Raw genomic sequence first — 21,987 nt, 5'->3', positions numbered from 1 at the left:
CAAGAAACAGCAAAGCTCCTCTGTGTCTGTGCGTGTGCGTGTGCGTGTGTGCGTGTTCGGAGCTGCGACCTGCCCTCCGTACTGGGACTTTTGAGTCGTGGGCAGGAGTGGAGGCTCTCGCAGGCACCAGCAGACCCGTGGCAGCTGGGCTCTCCTTAGCCTGGGCCAAGGGGTGGGTTGATGGCTGGTGGTCTCAGGCCAGGTTAGAGGTGAGAGACGGAGGGCAGCCAAGGCCAGGGGGTCCCGAAACCCCCTACTTTGCCCAGGCCAGTGCCTGCCTCCCTGCCAGGGCTGGCGTTTGGAGTTTGCCAAAGCTCCGCTGGGTCCCCATGGCAGCATTGCCAGCTCCCTCCGTCTCTGGAAGGGGGGGGGGTTTGCTTAGCAAATCCGGAGGCACCTTTTTCTCAGGGTGGGGGGGGAGGGAGATGGGGGGGGAACCGATGAAATGGGATATTTTGTTCTCTTGAGCCCCCCCCCGGATTCCCTCTGTGGAGCCCCCCATGTGCACAACAGAGCAAAAATAAAAAAAGCACCCCAAACTAAAAAATAAAAGACCCCCCACCCAATCACAAAATCCCCACCCGATGTGGAAAAATATAAATTCCAATATTTATGCAATAATTTAGTTAGAATACATCTTCTGTATTGTGCAAATAAATTAAAATTAAACAATGGGGAAGAGAGGAAAATGAAAAAAAAAGGATGGAGGAATGAAGATGAGTTAAAAACAAAGGAGAAAGAGAGAGAGAGAGGGAGACAGAGAGAAAAAGAGAGAAAGAGAGACCAGGAAGAGAGGCAGCCACAGCAGCCACCCCACATTTTGGCCTGAGGGGTCCAGCCACTTTCCAAGGACAAAGGTTGGTGGCCACCCTGGGCGGGGGGGGGGGGGAGGTTGTGGGTGTTTGCACAGCCTGGGAGAGTTGTGTCCTTGCACACCGTTGATCCCTTCTTCCCTTTCCACGCACCTGCCTGAAAAGCCTGCTCCACTTTCACATTCTTCCTGCAAGGAGCTGGGCGAGTCAAGCCGGTTTTTCCGTCCCTTCCGGGGGGAGGGACAGGGGGGGGCTTTAAACCAGCTCAGTCCCTCCTGCTCCACCAAGCCCTCCGTGTTTGTTTCTGAAGTTTTTAGTTTTGAAGTTTTAATAACATTTGTATGCCGCCCAATCCCGTGGGACTCCGGGCGGCTAACAATACAGTAAATCAAAAAAAGAAGAAGAGGAAAGAAAATAGATTAAAAAAACACATCATGCACTCCATTCTACGTGGGGCTGGACCATATTTTGGGGTTTTAATGGCTTTACGGAAGGCCGGCAGAGTGGGAAGGGTCCGGATCTCTGCGGGAAGATCGTTCCACAGGGCCGGAGCAGCTACAGAGAAAGACCTCCCTCGGGTAGTCGCCAACCGGCATTGCCCGGTCGACGGTACCCTAAGGAGGCCCAACCTGTGCCATCTTATAGGTCGTTGGGAGGTGTGTGGCAGGAGGCGGTCCCGTAGGTAGCCAGGTCCCAACCTGTGAACCTGTGAACCTGCTGGTCTCCCATCCACAGGTGGGATTTTTGCCCCTTCCCCATCCAAAAAGGCCATGGAGGCTTCCCTGGGGCGTTTTCGGGACGGGAAGCTGCCACGGCTGCTCCGAAGGAGGTGCAGAGCCCCCCCCCCCCCACAAGCTGTGAATGGATGCAGGAGGAGCAACTCCCCCCCCCACGGAGGCTTCCCTCCCCCTCTGAGAAAAAGCCCTGGGTTTGCCAGGAGCCTAAGGATTAGAAAATACATTCAGACTTCAAAGGACCCTCTGATCACTCTCTACACACACACACACACACACACACACAAACACACAGACAGACAGAGGGAATTTGGCACTGAGACATTTAGGAGGCCCTGCAAAGCAGCCAGGCCCAAATGGGAACATCTTGCCCCCCCCCCCCCCCGACACAGACATGTCTGTTCAGGCTCTGTGTTGACCCCAGGAGCTTCACTACTAAGAGGACAGCAGAGTTGGAAGGGACCTTGGAGGTCATCTAGTCCAACCCCTCCTGGTCAAGCAGGAGACGCTCAGCCATTTCAGACAAAGGACTGCCCAATCTCTCCTTAAAAGCCTCCCACTGGTTCTTTGTTCTCACGGTCAGGAAATCTCTCCTGAGCTCCAGGTGGCTTCTTCCCCAGGAGTGTGCCAGAGCTGCACCTGGACTGGCACAAGGGGGCAGTTTGCATGGCACAGAGAGCCCAGAAGTGACTGCCAAGAGCCCAACCGGCTCTGCCCTCCGGCCACGGAGGGAGCCCCAAGAGCTGAAAGAGGGAAAGGATGTCTGAATGATGGAGAAGAGAAGCCAGGGAGGGGGAGGAAAGCGGGCAGGTATTCAGAAGGAGTTTTTTTTGCGGGGGGGGGGAATGAAAGGCAGACCCCGAGGACCCAGGCAGCCCCACGGATGCCCCAAGGCCCCCCTCAGCAGGGAGAAGGAAGAAGCGGGAAGGACACAGCTCTCCCTAGGCGGCGGGTGCAAATCACGGTTGGGGGCCCTTCCCTCTTGGGCTCTGCCAAGGGGGCACCGGAGGTGAGAGAGCCGGACGGAGGGGCCCCAGAGCCACGGGGGGGGGGGGCTAGTGCCCTCCAGATGCTCGCTGGGCAAAGGGGTCTTTTCTGAACCGGAGCTGGCGTGGAATTTGGGAGGCTGCCAAAGGCGCCCCCTCCCATCCCCCAATTGAGGGCAATGTGTCCACAGCTGCCCCCCCCAAAAAGAATAGAGAGGTTCCTGGGGAACGGGGGAGGGGAGGTGCAGGGGGGGAGGGGATATTTACAAAGCACAAAGTGCACCTTGGTGGTGGCGGCTATTTACAAATGCGCATCAGTCCTTCAAGTTTTTCAAGTTTTGTAGAAAGGAAAGTGGGGAGGGGGACAAGAAAGGGCAGAGAATAGAAAGCAAAGGCTGTTGGGGGGAGGAGGAGGAGGAGGAGGAGGAGGAGGAAGAACAAAATCAACCAGACCCCCCCCAGGAGGACCAGGGGGGGGCTACACAACACGGGCAGCATCGCTCAACAGACGACAGTTAAGGGCTTCGTACACGGGAGTGTGGGGAGGGGGGGCTATGTACAGGGGGGGGGTCACAGGAGGGCCACGCGGGAGCAGCCGGGTTCGGGGCCTTGGCGCAACTGGAGGCTCACCCCCCCGACACGCACTCACACGCGCACCGGGAGCGGGAGGGGGGGGCGGCCCGTCACCAGTCTGCGTCTTCCTCTATGTAGTAGTCGGGGGCCGCCCCGTCGAAGACCCCGGGGTCCAGGGACTTGCGCTGCTTCCCTCGGGCGAAGACCCGCGAGATGGAGCCGAAGCCCATCTTCTCCTTCTTCTTCTTGCGCTTCTGGTCCTCCAGGTCCTCTAGAGACTGTGCCGGGGGGGGGGGAGGAGAGTGGACGGTTCACTCACGCGCCCCTCCCCCCTGCCCCCCTCCCTCCGGTCCCCTGCTGGGTTTCAGCCACCCAGAGCAGCCCCCCTCCGCCCCCCCCAGGACCTACCTGGACAATTGGGTTGTGCAGATTTTTCTGTACCGGTCCAGGACTATCTCCCTGCCAGGAAGGAGTGGCACACGTCAGGTGGCATTTTGGTGCGACATATGGCAACACACACACGCGCACACACACACACGGGAGTCCTTGCATGCAGACCACGCGCAGCCCCAGGAGAGCGGCTCCCGCCTGCGCACGCTCGGGTCCCCGTCCCCCTACGGACGGCTGGACTTTGGGGAAGAGGCGGATGAGGGGGGACCAGGACCTCCATGCCCTCCTCGCCTTAGGACCGGTCGCCGCAAAAGAGGCTGTAAAATCTGGTTGGTCACATGACGATCTGCTTTACAGCCAACTTAGGACTTGGCTCCGTTACGGCCTTAAGCCGAGGACTCCCGGGACAGTTGGCAGCCCTCCCTTTCCCTTTGATCTCAGCTCCTCCCTCTCTCTGGGCACCTCCAGGGAGGGAGATACCACAGAAGCCACGAAGTGTCTCTTCTCTTCCGTGGCAAACCAGCGAGAGGCGCAGTGCCTCTCCACCTGTGGGGGCTGGCAAGGGGGGGGTTGGGCTCCACCGTCCCTGGCACACCGTTCAGCCAGGAACCGAGGGAATTTCCCCTCTCCTTTGTGGAGTCAGAATCCCACCGAGGCTCCTGGGAGACCCAGGATGGGCTGCACAGCTGAGAGGGCAGCGGTCAGTCCTCCAGCAGAGAGGCGGCCTCCCCCAGCCCCTCCCCTGGGCTCTTTGGCCTGGAGGACTACCTGGGCATGACCTGCTCGCCGATAGGGGCCGACGTTCCCACCCACCACTGGGCAGGAGGGCTTCGCATGCCCCCTCAGACGGACTAAGACAGTCACCGCGAACCTTTCCAGTGCTCAAACGCAGCCATGCGCGGGCATCACAGCACCCAAATACCAGCGGTTGGCGCATGCATGCATGCCTGCTTTTGGGGCATTTTGGGGCAGTTTTCAGGTTGTTTTTTGGGCCATTTTCAGGCCATTTTTCGGTCTGGTAGCCTGAAAAAGGCTTGGAAAAAGTCCCCCAAACGGCCCGGTTTTTGGCTGTTTTCCGTCCGTTTCCCGGTGCCTGCAAAGACCATCTGGCCGGGGCACATGCCCACAGAGAGGGCTCTACGTGCCACAGGTTCTCCACCACGGGACTAAGAGAAAAGCCCCCCCCCCCCCCCCCGCAGGCTCACTGGAAGCCCCGTCCGCTCAGCCGAAAGGAAGGTTGGCAGACGCCCCTCTCCTGCTGCCTGGCCTGAAGTGAGGGAGAGGGAGATTTGGGCTCCTCCTTTTAGCTCTGTGTCCCTTTAAAGCAGCCACCTCCCACCCACCCCCAGCCCTCCAAGGGCAGCGGAGAGCCTCCCCCCCCAGGGCTGGAGAGAAAAGAGTGAGGAACAGCCAATGACCTGCAGACGCGTCTTACATTGCAGAGGGAATGTGTTCTGTGCCGAGGAGAGTTGATGTCGCTCGGCGTGGAGGACCGGTCCCCTTCGGCCGCCGAAGCGTCGGAGATGATGGAAGGCTGCCGGGAGTGGCACGGGCTGACTCGGACCCCTGGAAGGCAAGGGAGGAAAGGGGGAGGGGAGGGAGGGGGAACGTGAGAGGACGCAGGCGGCCTGGCTTGTGGCTGGCCAAGGACCGGAATTCCCACGGGGGGGGGGGGATTTATTCTGGTTCTTTCCTTATAAAAAGAAGGGACTTTCCTTGGCATGTTATGGACTGCGTAACTTCCGGAACTTTTCTGAAAACGTCTCTTTGCCTTCAATAAGCCGGTTGGGAAAAGGGAGCCTTCCTCCTCCTCCTCCTCCTCCTCACGGGGGGGGGGAGGGGCTGGCTGGGGCTGGGGCTTCAGCAGGACAGGGGGCTCCAATTTCCTGCACCCAAACGGCCCCTCGGTCTGCAGGGTACGGTCTACAGCTAGTCCCACTTAACAACCGCCCTGCTTAGCAACTCTTCCGAGGGTGGTGAAAATGGACAAGTAGCGCGGGTGGCTATGAAGGCTCCCAGGCGGCCCCAATCACAAGGTGTAACGGCGCGATGCCTCGCTTAGCGATGGAGCCGCCGGTCCCACCTGTGGCTAAGCGAGGGCTGTCTCTACTTGTGGGTGACGCCTGGGAGCAGCGGCTCTTCCTCCCCGGGCACGGAGGCCGAAGGGGGCAGCCGCTGGCCCCTTCCTCTGTCCGGCTGGAGAGCCCTGGCTACCGTCCCCTCCCTCCTCTCACCTGTTTTGGGACTGGCCCGGCGTGGGGCGGCCTCTCACCTTGCCGGTCCACCGTGTGCTGGGGGTGGCCGTGGTAGAGCGTCTGCTGGCTCTGCCGGATGGCGGCCGTGAGGGGCAGGTCGGCCTGCATCACCCACTCCTGGTTCCCGTTCAGCACCGTCTCGCCAGGCATGGCCAGCGAGTGCCGCTTGGGGACGTCCTTGGTCAGGGTGGCTAAGGATTGCTTGGCCTGCGCGGGAGGAGAGGGCAGCAGGACAGCCTCACTGCCTGGCACAGCCCCAGGGTTGCAGGGACCCCCCCCCCCCCGCCCAGAACAGGCCTGCAGCCCACCAGCCTCTCCCAAGGCGGCTCTGGCAAATCCATGTCACTTTAACCTGGTTGGTTTAATCCCAGTTTGGCTCATCCCCCCTCCCCTCCCCCCACGGCCGGCACCCTCGGAGTCCTAGAGAAAAGCCCTGGGGGGGGGGGGTTTGGAAGCAGAGCCCTGGGGCTCCCGAGAGGAAGGGCTGGACTAAATGGCCTCAAGGAGCCCTTCCAAGAACCCCTGCGGGTGGGGGCCACCTCCAGAGAGGCTCAGCAGGGGAAGGGGCCTGGGGGGGGCAGGGAAGCTCACCATGGCCAGCTCGGCCTCCAGCTCCTTCATGCGGTTGTCCTTCAGGTCCAGCTGCGAGCGGAGGGCGCTGGCGTGGTCGGTGGCCTCCTTGGCCTGCCGCCTCAGCTCCCACTTCTCCCGCTCCAGCAGGTCTTTCTCTTTGGCCAGGGCCTTCACTGCGTCCTCACTCTCCTTGGGGGGGGGCAAGGAGGGGGGAGGCTTAGGACATTTGAATGCACCACTGGGGGTGGGGGGGCTCAAACACTGAGCGCTTCTCCGTGGGCCTTGGGGTGCCCCTCTGAGGCACAGTGCAGGACTCTCCCCAGAGAGCTTCCCATCAGGCAGACCCCCCCCCCTCAACCAACGCCCCACTTTAGCCCCTCCTCCATCCCAGGGATATGGGGGGGGGGCTGAGAGAGGCCCCCATGAGGCGCAGGGGTGGGATTTTATGGGGAGACCCCATAAGGCTCTGGGTGGCAGAGCAGCTCCAGCCCCCCCTCCTGCCCCCCCTCCCCTGGCCCCCCCTGACCTTCCGGTGCTGCTCGTAGTTGCGGATAAAGTCCCTCAGCTGCTCCTCGCGGCTCTCCAGGGTGCTGTAGAGCTGCTGCATCTGGCTGGCCAGGTCGCTCTTCTCCCCCTTCAGGCGCTTCCGGTCGGCCTTCATGGCTGCAAAAAACCACCCAGAGACCTCCAGGCACCAGAGAGCAACACGCGGGCTCAGCTGCACCCACGAGGGTCTCTCCCACCCACCCACCCACCCACCCCCCCGGGCACCCTTTCCTCCTCTCCACCGGGGGCTCCACTACCACCAGGCGACCCAGCGCAAGGCTTGGAGAAGGCTCAGCACGCAGGACGGGCCCCGGCTGGGGCTGCCAGGGGGGCAGGCGGTGGAAGGTAGGGGGGAAGGGGGAGGGGCCTAAGCGGGAAGGGGGCAGGCCGTGCCCAGCAGGGGCTCCTCGCGGGGGCTGACCCTTTCTGGAGGGAGTGTCTGGTGGGTGCATGAAGGGCCCTGGGCTCCACACCGTGGCCCCTAGACAGTCGGGGAGGCAGACGGAGCCCTGGATTCCTCCGCCCGGAGCCAGGCCTCGCATGCCCCATCCTGCCCCCAGGGCTGCTGCCCATCCACACCTCCCTGGCTTCCCTTCCAGGAGCCCCCACATGCCTGGGAGATGTGGGCACCGCCCAGCCCCTCGACCGACCCCCTCCGAGCTGTGTGGGCATTCACCAGTGGCTTCACGCCAGCATCCAAGAAGACTCTGCCTCTCTGGCCGCTTCCCAAGGAGACCCCCCTGCCCTCCGTCCGCAGGGCCTTGGGTCAGCCTGGGAGGGGGATGAGGGGGTGACCAAGCAGGGACAGAGCTTTAGCTTCAGTGCCCCCCACATCTCCATGGGGAGGGGCCTTTCCTGCTTATCTTCCCTGCAGAGACTGCTTTATGAGGAAGGGCAGCCAAGGGGGGGGAGGAGGAGGACGGGGGGGGGCATTTGGGAGAAGCCTGGGGCAAAGCTTGGGGGCAAAGGAGGGAGGGGCCTCCTGTCAATCCACCGCCTGGAAGGAGTTGGGCTCCCAAGGGGAGGGGGGATGTGGTTGCCATGGAAATGGGAGGAGGGAGCCAAGCACCACGGCCTCAGTGAAGGGGATGGGGAGGAACCAGCTTGGCTGGCCTGGGGGGGGGGCACAGGGGGGGCAGCATTTCATCCCTGGGGGTGGGGGGAGAGGAATGTGCTCCAGCCATCGTGGGGGGGTGGGGAGCCTTCGCTTTCTTTTTCCTTTTCTTTCCCAGGAGAAAAACTTCCCAAAGGCCCTGAGCAAAATCTCCTTTGCATGCAGGTCCCAGACTCTGCCCCAGACCCCCCCCCATTCCCCCCCCTGGGCCATTGGCAAAGCATCAGAGGGCGCCTGTGCCAACCCTCCCCCCCTTCCGCTCTGCAAAGAAGGCACATCGGCCGATGCCAACACCCAAGGAGAAACAGGGGGAGGGGCTGGGGGGAGGGGGCTTGCATCAGGGAGTCCCAAGAGGGGGGGGAATGGGGCAGCTTCAGCAAGGAAACTTCCCCCCCCCCACCCAAAGCTAATGGCTTAATACTTTTAGCTCTGGGCTTCTAAAATCTGAAGGATGAAAAAGGGGAGCCGAACTCTTACAAGTGGGGCTGCGAGGAGCCCCCCCCCAAAGGCTGTGAAATGCCCCCCCCCCCAAAGCAGGTAAAACAGAAAAGCCTTTGAGGGCATTTAGGATTTCTTCCCAATTCTTGGGGGACCAAGGGGGCCCAGGCCCACTCCTAATGGAAACATTCGCCCCAAGAACTTCCCACCCCAGCAGGACAATATGTGTGTGTGTGGGGGGGGGGGAGTGGCAACGCTGGAGGCCTGTAACTGCTTTTCTGGACCGAGAGAGGGGCTTCCTTAGTTTAACTGATGGGGGCCTTTGACAGCTGGAAGTGATGGGCAGCCTTTATGGGGGGGGGAGTTTTCAGAATACCTTAATCTAAACAAAGTACTAATTACAGGAATTGAGGGGGGGTCTTCTCCCTCAGTTGGAAGAAGCACAACTGCTTCTCATGTTTCATTCGGGGGGGGGGAGGAAGCCCCCTCCCCCAGCAGGGATTTTCCTCTTGGATTAGAACAGCAAGGAAACGAAGAGCAAAACACCACACAGCCCCCCCCCCCCCTGGGAGAGTCCACAGAGGGTCTCTGCTTGGTCTCAACTCCATCGGTCCCAGGCAGGGATTGACCAAGGGCCTCATAGGGACTTTTGCCTAAATTCCCCCTTTAAGCCCCCTGAGTGGGTGTGGGGAGGGGGGCCCATTGGCCTCAAGCGGCCCCCGAGTCCTCTGGGATTGAGCGGCCTATAAATCTAATAAATTGAATTGAATTTAAATTGAAATCTGACTTTCCCAAAGGCTTCCTCCTCTTACAGTCCTCGCCTTACAGCCACTTGTTTAGTGACCGTTTGAAGTTAGAGGGGAGGGGTACCTGGGGTCAGAAGGTGGGTAGCTGTCTGATAGCCGCAGTATGCTGGGGTGGGAGGGGGGCTAGGGGCCCCGGGCTGCCCTTTCGGCCCCCTTCTTCCCTGAGCCCACCTGAATGGCACTGGGGCAACCCCCCCCCCCCGCTGGCTCCCCTGAAGGCTCCCAGGGGGGGGTGGGGTTGGCCGATCCCGGCTGTCCCCGGGGGGGCTCTGAGGGGCCTGGGAAGGGTCTCTTACCCTGCAGGGCTTCCTTGGCCCTGGCCAGCTCCTGCTCCTTCTGGGCCAGCTGGACCTTGAGCTCGGTGGCCGGGAGGATCTCGGAGGCCTTGTCCCCCCCGTGCGTCTCCTCCAGGTCCTTGGTCAGCATGTCCTTCATTTGGCGCAGCAAGTGGATCTCCTCCTGCAGCTGGCTGACCTCTTCCCGCAGGAGGACTGGCGGGGGGAGAGAATGGGGGCCAGTGGTGAGAGCGGGCCTCCCCCTCCCTTTCCTCCTCCTCCCCTCCCCTCCATCCCCCAGGCAGACCCAAGGGGAGGAAGACCGGCTGCCCCCTTCCTTCACTGGGAAGCCCCCTGGCACGTTGGGGGCCTCCATTGGTCCCCATCTGCCAAGCGACCCTGAGGGCACATGAATGGACTTCAACCCCCAGAATCCCCTTGGCCCCTTGGGCTGGATTTTGTAAGAGGGATTCAAAAACGGAACAGCCTCCTCACTCTGGAGCCCCCTTTGCTCCCTGAGCTGAGAGGGGTGGGCACCAGCCTCCCTTACACCCCATAGCCATTGTACACCACCACGGGCCCATTGAGGGCGACTTGGTTTTGCACAACACTAGTCCATATTGTTTACGAGTCTCTCTCTCTCTCTTTCTCTCTGTGTATAAAACAGGTGTCAAATAAAGTACCACTTATCCGAATGTCACAGCAAATTCATTTGATGACAACTTCCAGATTTTATTTAAATGGCATTTTTTTTAAAAAAAACTCTCTCCCTCAGCCTGCCCAGAGTCCCAATTGGTGACTTAAATAACGGACTTTTTTCCCTGCTTCTGTTACTCTCTGTGGACTAGAAACCCCCAATGGCCAATTCTTCCAAAACTCTCTTCTGCATTAACTATCCAGAGAGAGAGACACACACAGACGGGCAAAGACCCCGCAAAGTCCTGGCTCCACATCTTTCTCACGGATGGCGTCTTGGGGGGAAATGGCTTCCTGCCCCCCCCCTGAAAAGATGCCCAGGCTGGGGAGAACGAGACGCCCCTCAGCTAGAAGGGACTTTGAAGGGGGCTTAGAGGCTGCGGGGGACGGGAGAAGCCTGGCTCTAGAATCAGAACCTCCCCTGCCCCCCCCCCCAGGTGAAAGCCCCCCCCCTCTGCCTGGGGGCTGGCAGCGCAGCAGGAAGCCAGGGCTTGGCAGAAACTTCAGAAACTTCCTGCCAGGAGATCTGCCATCACCGGCTGCTTTAGCTACCCGCCACCATCATCTACCAAAAACCCGGCAAGAGGATCCGACCCAGAGCCCCTTCTTTGGGGGCAAGCCCCACCGCACTCAAGGGGGCCACTCTCAGGCTCAGCAGGCAGCTGCCTCCTCCACCCCGGGCCCTCGGAACGGCTGGGAGCCCAGCGACCTCCTGTCTTCCCCAGCCTGCCTGCAGCTGGGCACCGGGGCTTGTGGGGACATGCCTGTGCTTTTAATCCCTGCTCTCTGGTACCCAGCAGCCATGCCACCCGGGTTGAAAACCAGCCCAAGTCTCATCTGCCCCCCCCCCGAACGCTGGGGGATTGGGCGCTGCCCCCCCCCCCCGTTGCCCAGCTGCCACCCACCCCCCCCCCCCGTGCCATCTCCTGGCCCTTCCTCTTCAGGGGGAGAGAGGAAGGTTTGGTCCCAGGAGACACAGAGGATCAGGCAGTTGGAGAGGCTGCCTTGGCCCAGCTGGGGTGGGGAGAGGCAATCCTGGGACCCCCTTCTCCACACCCCCACTTGGGCCCCCCCTCCTCCCCCGGATCTTTCCCTGGAAGCAGGAAGAGCCGCCCTCGTCTTCCCTTTTCAAACCCTTGGAGGTTTTTCCTCCACAAAAAAGAAAGTCACTCTGGATTCCTCCCCTCTCCCCCCTCCCCAAATCCAGGGACTGAATCCGCCAGTGGAATTTCCTTGGCCTGAGCAGGACAGGAAGGGGGGGGGAGCTTGCGTGCCTCTCCTGGCTGATCTCCCATCAACAACAGCGCCAAGAAACAATAAACTCCCCCTCGCATTTTTGAGATGCTTCCCTGATGAAGAACGCCTGGGTCCCCCCTTGCCCCCCCCCCCGATGGGGAACATCTGAGATCTGGGCAGGGGAGGGTTCAGGAGGGCTTTCCAAGGAGGGCAGGCCGCTCTAGGTGCGTGGAGTGGGGGCTTCAGCAAGGCACCAGGGAAGAGATCGGCTCCCCAGGGACCCCCGTGATGCTCCCCCAAGGCCCAGACTCTCCCCTGGAAGCCCATCCCTGGCCGAGTGCCAGATCAGAGGGAGGGGGCGCTGTCCCACATTTTCCCACGCTGCCTGGGATGCAGGAGAATTCCCAAGCAGGGGGAGGCTTCTTCCTCCCTTCTCCCCCCCTGCCCCCCAGGAAAGGCAGGCAGGCGTGGGGTGGAGGGCAGGATCCGGTGGAGGAAGCGTGGCCTGTGGGAGGGACCTCCGAGGGGGTGCCCCATGGCAGCCTCCCTTCCCAGCCGTCCAGATGACCTTCTCCTGCAGAGGCCCCCCCCCCCATTTCCCTGCACTTTGGGGCCTTGTGGACTGCTGCGGGTCCTGGGTTCAAGGCTGCCCAGAGCCTGCTCTCCCTCAGCCTAGTGCTCAAGCCCCCTCTGGCCCCCTGGCAGAAGCCGGACCCAGGCTGGGAGACCCCTCCCGAGGGGGCCAGGCAGATGGAGATGGACCCACGGGCATCCAGGGCCACCAGGGGTCTCCTCTGGGGGTGGGCAGAGGGCCGGCTGTACCCTCAGCCCAGAGCAGCCTCCGCCCGACGGAGATCCTGCAGGGGCCTCTGTGCCCAGAGAGGGGGGTCAGGCCAGCGCAGGGAGCCAAAAGCCGCTGGGTGGAGGCCAAGGGAGGAGTGGCTGAGAGAGACCGAGGCAGGGCCATGCTCGGAGGAGGTCGGAGCCCGGAGGAGAAGAAGCCCAGGTTGCCCTCCCAGGCATCCCTCTGTGGGGTCAGGAGGACCAGCCGCCTTTGCCCAGGTTCCACCCGTGTAAGCCCCGTTTCTGTGGGTTTCCTGGAGCTCTGGCCGCCCTCTCAGCCTCTCACGGCCCCAGAGCCCCTGAAGTCCAGGGAGGAAGGCCGGGTCTCTGGAGAGCCAAACAACCGGCCGTCCCTTCGGCCCCCTTCCCCGCTCTTGGGGGGCTTCCTAGGAGCCCCCTTTGCTCTTCGGTCCATCCAAGGGTCAGGACTTTCATGCCCGTCTCTCGAAGGCCACGCCTGCTTCGTGCATGGAGGGAGCAACAGACCCACATCGGACGGCTGCCCAGGACGTGGTGGGGCATCCGGGGAGCCCTTCCTGGGGAGGGGAGGGAAACCAAGCCGGTCGGCTGGCCAGGGAAGCCAAGGAGGGAGCCGAGGAGGCTTTTCCTCTCCCCAGGAGGGCGGAGGGTTTGTGGGTCACCCTGGAGACCGTTCAGGGAAGTAGCTGCGGGCACCTGCCTGGGCCGGTCCCCTGCCTTCTCTGCTAAGAGGCTCGGCCGCCGCCAGGCAAGGCCAACTTCTTCCCCTGCCTCTGGGCTCCTGTGGTGGACGGAAGGGCCCCCCCCCCCTCAGCAGCAGGGATGTCTCTCCCGTCCCCATTGGGGGTGCAAGCCGAACACAGGAAGGAGTGGGGGGGGCCTCAATTCCGGCATTCCCATTCGGCAACAATGAATCCGCTTTTCATGGCACCCACTTCAAAAGTCCAGCTCCCGTTTGTCCAGACCCCACATTTAGCCCCTGGGCCCCCCGAGAACCTAACTCCCCCACCCTATGTATTTCCCAGGGGAACACCCCCCCCCCCATTTCTCCCCACAAGGGAAAAGGAAACCACTCCGGGTGAAGCACACAAGGCCCTGCCCCCCCCCCCCGGTCTTTGGCCAGGCAATCCGCATCGGCTCCACTGGGGAGTGGGCTGGGTTCCAGGGGAGCCAGTTGGCCTCCCTGAGTGGGGGAAGCCCCCCGTCTGGGGTCCTGGGCCAAGCCAGCCCATTGCCCCGGGTGGAAGGTCCAAAGAGAGCAGGGCGGCCTGCGTGCCTGGGACGGTTATCTGGGCGTGGCACAAAGAGACACGAAGGCCGGCCAGGTGCAAAGGCCGAATAACGCAACCTCCCCCAGCGACACGGGGGAAGCAGGTAGGCGCCCTGCCCCCAAAGTCCCCAGCGGAGCTCGGACAGGCTGGCCAGCCGGCCAAAGGGGCACCCACCACCCGGCTCCTGACCCGACGAGGCCGGCTCTTGGGTGGGGCAGGTGGCCGGGGTGGCCGGAACCCTGGCTCTGGGGGGCAGAGGGCCTTTGGGGAGGAGGCCAATGGAGGCTCCCGGAGGGGCTGACATTCCCCTACTTGGACGCAGCTGCAATCTTCCCTGGAGCCGATTCCCGGGAATTTTAAGTGCCATCAAGACGCCACCAAAGTTTTCACCCCTTCCGACTCCAGCAAATGACGATGGATTCTGGGTTTCATGGGTTTAACCGCCCGGAGGAGTCCCTGCCGCTCTGAGGAGCTTCCCTGGTTGGGTCAGGACGACAGCCCAGCTGGGAGGGCGCCCAGGACAGCCCAGCTCAGCCGGGACCAGCAGAGATTCCCCTCTGCCGTTAATACATCAGCCCAGGACCCGAGTGCGAAAGCCGCCTGGCCAAGCCACTCCCCCCTCCCCCCTCCCCTCGGCTTCAGAAGGTGCTTGCGAGTGTAAAGGCCGGGAGGGACTGAAGGTCAAGAGTGGACTGGCAGCTTCCAGACCGTTCCCAGCCCCTCCTGAAGGTGGGTGGGTGGGGGGAGTAGACCAAGATAAGCCCTCAGGTCAAAAGGGAGGCTGGCAGCAGGTGCCTTCCCAGGCCAGGAAGAGAGCCCACCCACCCAGGGAAGGCAGGGGGGGCACCCAGCGACTGAACCCCAGACCGCAACCCCCCCCGCCCCCAGCCCCTAACTGCACAGCAACACCTAAGCAATGCAGCTCCTGGCCCTCCCCTCCAGGCCCCCTTCCCACCAGGGAGTGATAACTCGGGGGGGGGGGGAATACGGGCCTTTTCCCAGGGGGGCCTGGAGAAACCCTCGCTTGAGGGGCCTTCCTATTCCCCCCCCCCATTCCGCGCCTCCAATTCCAGAAAGGCTTTTTTGCTTCCCTGAGTCGCCCTTGGGCCAAAGTCCAGCCTTTCCCCATTAAACTATAACTTTCCTGGAGGTGGGGGGGGGGGGGTGCAAGCGGGGGGGGGGGATATGATTGCAGGGTTTTTTAAGAGACAGAGGCCTTCCAGAAGAGAAGGAACCCCTCCCCCAGTGTAGAACAGCCCCCCCTCTCTCTCGTGTTGTGTGTGTGTGTGTGTGTGTGTGTGTGTGTGTGCGTGTGTGCTTCTCACAAAGGAAAGGAATAATGGTTTGCAAGCAGAGGAGGCTGGTTTCCAATGAGAACTGGACCAGTTTCCTCACACAAAGCAAACAAGCGCTCTTTGTCTCCCCTCCTCAGAGGCAGCGGCTCTTCCGGCCTCCTTCTAAGCACCTAGTCCTCATGGACCCCTTGGCAGAGGCCGTGGGTGGCCGTGTGCCATGCAGGGAGCCTGGGCTGGAGGACGTGGGGCAGCCTGGATCCTCCCTGCTTCTTTGGCTTCTGCTTAGGAAGGCCTCACGGGTCTTTTACTACTGGAGTAACTTATCCTCAGGCATTTCTGCAGCCCCCCTTGGTGGGCAGGGAGACCCACAGCTTCCGCCCCATTTCTCCGGGAGAAGAGCAGAGGGCCTCCAAGCAATTTCTCCGGTTCCCCTGGAAAGGCACGGGCCAGGGCGGCCTCAAGTGGCAGAGAGTTCCCCGGGCAGCACGAATGGGCCTCCCGAAAGAGACGCCCAATTCTGTGGAACAAACCCTACAGCCACCTGGGGCCCGTTGGGGGCCTCCTGGGGGCCACGTCCCAGGTTGGGTCCTGGCGTAAGGCAGCAGACTTGGCAGCCTGCAGCCCAAAGATTCAGCTAGGGCCCTCCGTGCCAAAGCTCCCGCGCAAAAGCCCTGCCGGCTACACCAGACTCCTGCCGCCTCCGCAAAGGATCTGCCAGAGGGGCCCCTGCCCTGCCGACCGGCACAGGAGGCAGCCCAGGCCTTGCGAAGGCTGCCCAGCCTCCGGAGGGCACTCCTGGCCTTCCTCCGCCCTGAGGCCAAGGGAGGCCAGTGGGGGAGCCGCCTCGGGGTGGGGGTGGGGGCTTCTGTCCCATGCAGAGTCCCTGGCCGGCCACCCAGGGGGCTCCGGGCGAAAGCAAAGGAGGCAGCCGAGGGTTGATCTGCCTCTCCCGGACATCAAAGGCAGGCACCCTCCCACCAACCCATCAGGCTTGGCCCTCACCGCAGGAGCCCTGCCGCAAACCACACCTCCCCCTCGGCTACTGATTTGGAAACTCCTCCTTGGAAACGCCCACCAGGTGCCCAGAAGACCCCCCCCCCACCTGCCCCACAGCTCTCCAGGGGGGGGGCTTCCCTGGCCCTCCGAGGCCTGAGAGACAGGGTCCACGGGGAAGGGTCCAGGGCCAGCTCCCCCTCCCCCAGGACCTGCTGCCCCTCCCTCCCTCCCTCCCTCCCCAAGGCTCCCCCACCCCTCTTTCCCTACCCTAAGCCCCCTCTGGCTGCCAGCAGAGCCCCAGCAAGAGCCCACCAGGCACGGGGAGAACCAGAGGCTGAGGCAGCCCAGAGAGCAGTCCAGCCCCCCGGCCCCCCACCTACCCGGCCTGCTCTCCTCACTCTCCGATTTCATGCTGGGGGGGGGCAGGGGGGCTGCTCTGACGGCCCGGTCGGTCCTTCCCCGCCTGCCTGCCGCGGTGGCTGTTGCTCTCCCCTCTCTTCCGCCCGACTCCTCCCCGAGACAGCCAGCCGGAAGGAAGGGAGGGAGGGAGGGAGGACCGGTTGTGCTACCTGGAGCCCCGGCCTGCCTGTGCTCAACAGGTGTTGCTGCCGCCGCTCGGCCGGTGCCAGCCGGAAGCTCCCCTCCCTGCCCCTGCCCGGCTGGGCCACGGGGCCGGCAGATTCCGCCCGATCTGCTCTCCTCTCCCCGAGGGAGGCTGGGGGGCACCGGGAGGTCTGCCCCCTTCCCTTTGGCTTTCTTTGGGGGGAGCTGTCTCACTCCAGAAGGGCCAGAGGAAGGGGGAGGGTCTCGCTCTGATCCGAAGGGCCACTTGGGTCCTTCTCAGGCTGCAGGGGGGGAGGGGGAAAAGCCCCCTCTGGCCTGGCCCCAAATCCCTCCGTCTGAGAGAGAGGCTGGAGGGGGGTTGGGGGGGGAGGTTGGGTTCCCGGATAACTGCGCTGAGAGGCAAGGATCGTCCCAGTTGGGCTACAACATCCTAATCGGTCCTTTCACTAACCCCATGAGGACTAGGGCCTTGCTCTCTGTGCAGACAGGTGGCAAGGCTCTGCTTTGCCAACCGAAGTTTCTGGGTGTGACTCCAGGTGGACCAGGGATGGCACCAGCCCTCTGGGCAAGGAAAGCAACGCTCGGATGGAGCCCTGCTTAGCCCTTGAGAGGGGCACCTCGCACTTATGACTGCTGCAGCCCCCACCCCCACCCCCTTCGGGAGTGGCGTGGATGTACCTTCCCAGACCAGACAAGCTGCAGTGGGGGCTGCTTAACGACCGCCTGGTTCATTTAACAACTCAACTGCAATGTTCCACTTAACAACCGGGGCGAAAAAGGTTGTAAAATCAGGCACATGACTCACTTAACAACTGCCTGGGCTTAGCAACAGAAATTCTGGGCCCGCTTGCAGCCATAAGCCAAAGGTGCCCTGCCCTGCTTGGCTCTCTGTGTGCCAAGCGTCTCCGGCTGAGCTGGGCAGGAAGAGGCAAAGGGGCAGGTGGGAGCCGCTCCCCCCACCCCCACTGCAGGTTGCAGACCCTGCCCCAAAACCTCCCCCTGAGCTCCTCCCCCTTTTCCTTCCCTTTGGCAGGGAGCCACCTGGCCGGATGGGGGGGGGACCCTCTACAGGCAGAGAAGAAAGCAGGGACTCTGCAGAGCCAGAAAAGTTTTAGGCTGTGGGCTCCTCCCGCCCCTTGCAGGCAAAGGGAGGATCATGGCAGGGCTGTGGCGTGGGAAAGCCCCCCCCCCCATTGAGCCTTGCTGCAAAGCCCCCCCCATGTGGAGGAGGAGCCCCCAGGGTCTCTCTCTCTCTCTCTCTCTCTCTCTCTCTCTCTCTCTCTCTCTCTCTCTCTCAAACACGCCTGAAAAACCTTCCTCTTTTTTAAAGCAGCTTTTGACTGGTGGAAAAAGCCCTAAGTGGGGAGGGGGAGAGGGGGGGAATTCCAGCCTGGAAGAGCCCAGTTGAGGGAGTCAGAGGCACGAGGGGCAAGAAGGGGGAGCCGCAGGGCCCGTCCGGGGCTCCGTGAGGAAATCCCTTTCATGCCTGGCTCTTCAGTTGGAAACTGCTTAGGCAGAGACACGGAGGGGCTGAAGGAGGCCGAAAGGCTCCCTCCTTCCGCTGAGGGTCTCTTATTTTTCTTCCTCTGAAACAAACCCGGATTCTCCTGGCTGTTCCTAACATCCAATCTATCTGTTGGCCTAACCCCCACTCCTCTCTCTTCCCACCCGCCGTCTCCTGCTGGAGCAGAGGGCTGGACTAGACGGCCTCAGAGGCCCCTTCCCACTCTGTTCGGTCTGTCTGGAGTTCATCCACTGTTTCCCTTCCCTCCGTGCTGTTTCCCTGCTGATGTTTCTCTCTGTGTGTGTCACACCTTCTGCAGTCTGGTGGGTGGCAGTGAGGAAACGTCTCTGGTGCTAAACCACTAAAACCTGGATTATTTCCTCCCCTCCCCGGGGTCCCAGTGAGCCCTTCTCTCGCTCAGCGTAATTCAGGCGCTTTGCTGGGCAGTTTTGAGGCTGCTGGGTGGTCCTCGCCTTCTTTCTACCATCCTCACTGGAGGCGTCCAAGATTTGGTTCCAGAGGCCCCTTTTCCCATTGATCCGGACTATCCGAGTCCTCCGCTTGAATCAGGCCCACTTTCCCAGCTGATTTGGACCATCAAATCAGATCAAACTCCCGTTTAATTCTCTGGCTATTTTTGCAGTTTCCTCAGAGATACCCTCTCCCCACTTGGGAGGAAGGGGCTCCTTCAGGGGGAGGGGCTGCTGCTGTCTGCAGGGGCGTCGGTACCAACTGGTGGGGAGGGGAGGGGGGCTCTGCAAGGGGTGGGATCCTTCAGAAGCTCCCAGAGGCTGGTGGGAAGAGGGTCCTCCGTGGGCCCGTTTTGTCCTGGGGCCAGAGAGGAACATTATCCTGCACTGGGCTCCCTCAGCATCCTGTTCTCGTCCCTTTCGCACCATGGGGAGATTTCATTCCTGACTCAACGGCCTCCTGCTTTTCTGGGGGTCGCCTAGCAAAGGTGGGGGGGCGCAGCAAGAAAACGTAAACAAACCAGAGGTCAAGGAAGATGAAAATAGGGGGTGGGGGGGAGGTCAGGGCTGGGCTGCTGAGGCCAATTCCCTCTTCTGCACTGAATTCTACTTTCCTGGCTGGTTTTCAAGAAGAAACCACAGTCTTAAATTTAACGCAAGGACATTTCTACACAAGCATCAGGAAAACAACAACAACAACAGGACCACACAACAACACAACCTCCCGCAGCTACAGGTAAAGCTTCCCAGGGGAAGTGGGGTTACTCAGGGGGCATATAAGCCCCTTTTCAGCAGCCACACCGCAGACTTGCTGCTTTCTCCCAGGGCTCCGTCTTTGTGTATGTGGGTCTGTGTGTGTGTGTGGTTGTGGCTTCTCGGCCTAGCCCACAGCTGGTCTCATCAGAGCCAGCCGCCTCCACACCGGCACCTGGGCCATTCACGCTTTCAATTCCCCCCCCCCCCCCAAGGGCTCCCTACCCGCTCTGGAACATCTCTGACAAGGACATGACTCTCGTGGGAGGGGAGGTGGAGGATGGGACCACGCACTCTTTTGCCCAGAAACAACTGGTGGGGGGGGGGGTTATACTTGCACCCCCATCTGGAGCAAAAAGGCCAGGAGGGCCAGGCTCCACCCGATGACTCCACCTCCCCCGGGGGTGACAGTCCCTCCATTGACCAACGGTCCCAGAATCCACCTTGATCGGGGGACACTTGGGGGTGGAGAGAGATGCCACCCAATGCTTGTATTATGACCGTTTCCATTTTGATCAGCCATGCACGTCGCAATGGTCGTAACCTGTTTGTTGTTCTGAGCCACCAACACTCCAAGATGTGACAATAGACAAACATAGAAACAAGCCCCGTTTGCCATCAAAGAAGCAGAAACTCTCTACACGCTTCATATAATTAAAGGGAAAACATGCATCGCCGGGTGGAACAATGAATGTACAATAAGTACCACTCTTTGGCGGTGTCTCGTAGCCTGCGAGGTTAACCCAAGGTGGAGCGATGGCTAATTAAAGGACGAGGGGGCAGGGAAGGTGCTGGTCTGGGGAAGCCACAGGCCTGACAGGTGACCCCAGGGCCACTCCTGGGGTCCCCCTTGGCCCAGCCAACCTCACAGGAAGAAACAGAAGGAAGGACTCCAGGGCTCACCACTGCAGCTCCAGAAGGACAGGAGCCACAGGGACCAGACAAACAGATCACCACATTTACATCCTGTGGAGGAGGAGAAGATACGTCGTTTCTGGCAACAGGAAGGAAGGAAGGAAGGAAGGAAGGAAGGAAGGAAGGAAGGAAGGAAACCTAGCTTCCAAAGGTGCTTTTTCAAAAGGCAACTGAACTGTGCTTTTTTTTCTCTTGAAGGCGTTTCGCTTCTCATCTTAGAAGCATCTTCAGTTCTGCCTCAGCCATGACTTGGAAGATCCTCCATAGACATAAATCTGGCGTCCATTTACTGGACCCCTGAAGAAGAGTCGTAATATGCCTATTTTGGAGCAGATGGCTTCATCTCCGAGGGCAAATCCTTGCCCACAAGCCAGGAGGGGTCGTTATTATGATTGCCAAATCCCAACGAAGGGGCCAAAGGAGCTCTGGGTCAGGGGAGGGCTGCTTCAGCACCATGGAGAGCTGCCCGCCTGTCCTGGCTCCCACCGGGGCCAAAGGTCAGCTGAGACCCGGCACTCCAGAGGTGGCTGCACTACAGCTCCCAGCAGCCCCAGCCAGCGACTCGTGGTAAAAGACACTGCAGATGTGTTCAGCCATACCTGGTGGGCCACACAGGGACCGAAAAGGCAACATGGCGTTCACCCGGCTCCCTGCTCATTTCCCCAAAGACCACCCTCTGCCTCCAAGGAAGCCCCTTAAATCCTCTTCGCCCTCCAAAGCAGCCTCGCTGTGACCAAACTGGAGGGGAGCCGATGGGGAAAGGCGCAGGAGACATTTTGTGCAAGGGTCTCCCAAAACCCCCGGCGAAGGATTGGGTCTTGGGAATCAGGGGGCCGTAGGTGTTTTGCAAGGCTGCCCTGGGCTTGTTCATCGGACAAGAGAGCAGCCAAGGCCGAGTTCTTGCAGAGCTCCAGGCGCTCAGCTGGCGATGGAAGGAAATGGGCCCAGAATTTTGCACCTCTTTGTTCACCTCGTTGAAAAATCCTCTGGGCTCCCTGAATGAAAGCGGAGAGGTTTCGCTCATTCCTTTGACGTTCTCCGATGTCAGATGCAGCTGCAGGAACAATCCTTCATTCAAACACTGGCCTCCTTTTCTTAAAAGTGGGGATTTTTCAGGTCAAGTTCCTTTCAAGCTCCCTCAACACAGAGACGGATTTCAGCCTCTCATAAAGGGTTCCTGTCTTCCCTCCGAAGGGGCGGAAAGCCACACGGCTGAGGAGCATCCAGCACGCAACGTCAATCACAGCCCCGGGAAGCTTCACGGCTGATTTATGGCCTTGCGTTTCAGGAGGATTTGCTGGACAGGCCTTGCGGAGAAAACCAATTTCCCAAACTCTTCCACCGAGGGAAACGCCAGTCCTGGCACTGCTCTGAAGCTGGGGGGGAGGGGGGTGGGGGTCCTCTCCCATCTTGCTGGAGGGGGCCACAGGGCCAAAGAAAGCAGAGCCAGAATTGCCACTGAGCAGCGGGAGAAACTGTGCCCAGAGAAGATGCAAAGCTCCTTTTTTCACTTTTTAAAATCACAAAGTGGCAAAATGACCTAAAGAGCGAAAAGGCAGAAATGAACCCGAGAAAGCTCCAGATGTGTCCCTCAGAAACAGCTGGAGGAGGGAATCAGACCTCGGGGCCCCACTTATGAAGTCCTGGTCGAAGGACGTGGGGCCATGATGGAGGGATATTCTGCCCCCTGCTTCCATCTCCCCAAATTTCTCTTCCGGGGGGGGGGGGGGTAGAAATGATCAGTCATCCACAATAGCAATAGCAATAGCAGTAGACTTATATACCGCTTCATAGGGCTTTCAGCCCTCTCTAAGCGGTTTACAGAAAGTCAGCATATTGCCCCCAACAATCCGGGTCCTCATTTTACCCACCTCGGAAGGATGGAAGGCTGAGTCAACCCTGAGCCGGTGAGATTTGAACCGCTGAACTGCTGATCTAGCAGTAGCCTGCAGTGCTGCATTTA

At 60.9% G+C, this 21,987-nt stretch overlaps 1 protein-coding gene across 4 annotated transcripts in view; it reads right to left on the bottom strand.

The window, feature by feature from the left end:
* Positions 1 to 2,067: 2,067 nt before the first annotated feature.
* LOC116518464 (kazrin-like) overlaps positions 2,068 to 21,987 on the bottom strand; it is a 32,484-nt gene continuing 12,564 nt past the window's right edge. Inside the window, exons 1-8 of one of the 4 annotated variants that reach the window (XM_032231887.1) lie at positions 16,199 to 16,374; positions 9,524 to 9,718; positions 6,850 to 6,986; positions 6,342 to 6,512; positions 5,768 to 5,957; positions 4,931 to 5,061; positions 3,514 to 3,564; positions 2,068 to 3,383 (exon numbers count right to left, since the gene is read on the bottom strand). In XM_032231887.1, coding sequence (XP_032087778.1) covers positions 3,216 to 3,383; positions 3,514 to 3,564; positions 4,931 to 5,061; positions 5,768 to 5,957; positions 6,342 to 6,512; positions 6,850 to 6,986; positions 9,524 to 9,718; positions 16,199 to 16,229 — 1,074 coding nt within the window. In that variant the 5' untranslated portion in view covers positions 16,230 to 16,374 and the 3' untranslated portion in view covers positions 2,068 to 3,215. Of the gene's footprint in view, positions 3,384 to 3,513; positions 3,565 to 4,913; positions 5,062 to 5,767; positions 5,958 to 6,341; positions 6,513 to 6,849; positions 6,987 to 9,523; positions 9,719 to 13,839; positions 14,373 to 16,198; positions 16,375 to 21,987 lie in introns of those variants that run through there. The other 3 variants (XM_032231885.1, XM_032231884.1, XM_032231886.1) reach the window with 3 other exon arrangements.

The sequence above is a fragment of the Thamnophis elegans genome, chromosome 15 (assembly GCF_009769535.1).
Source record: "Thamnophis elegans isolate rThaEle1 chromosome 15, rThaEle1.pri, whole genome shotgun sequence".
NCBI classification, from domain to species: Eukaryota; Metazoa; Chordata; class Lepidosauria; order Squamata; family Colubridae; genus Thamnophis; species Thamnophis elegans.
This window is presented reverse-complemented; position numbering and strand designations above follow the sequence as displayed.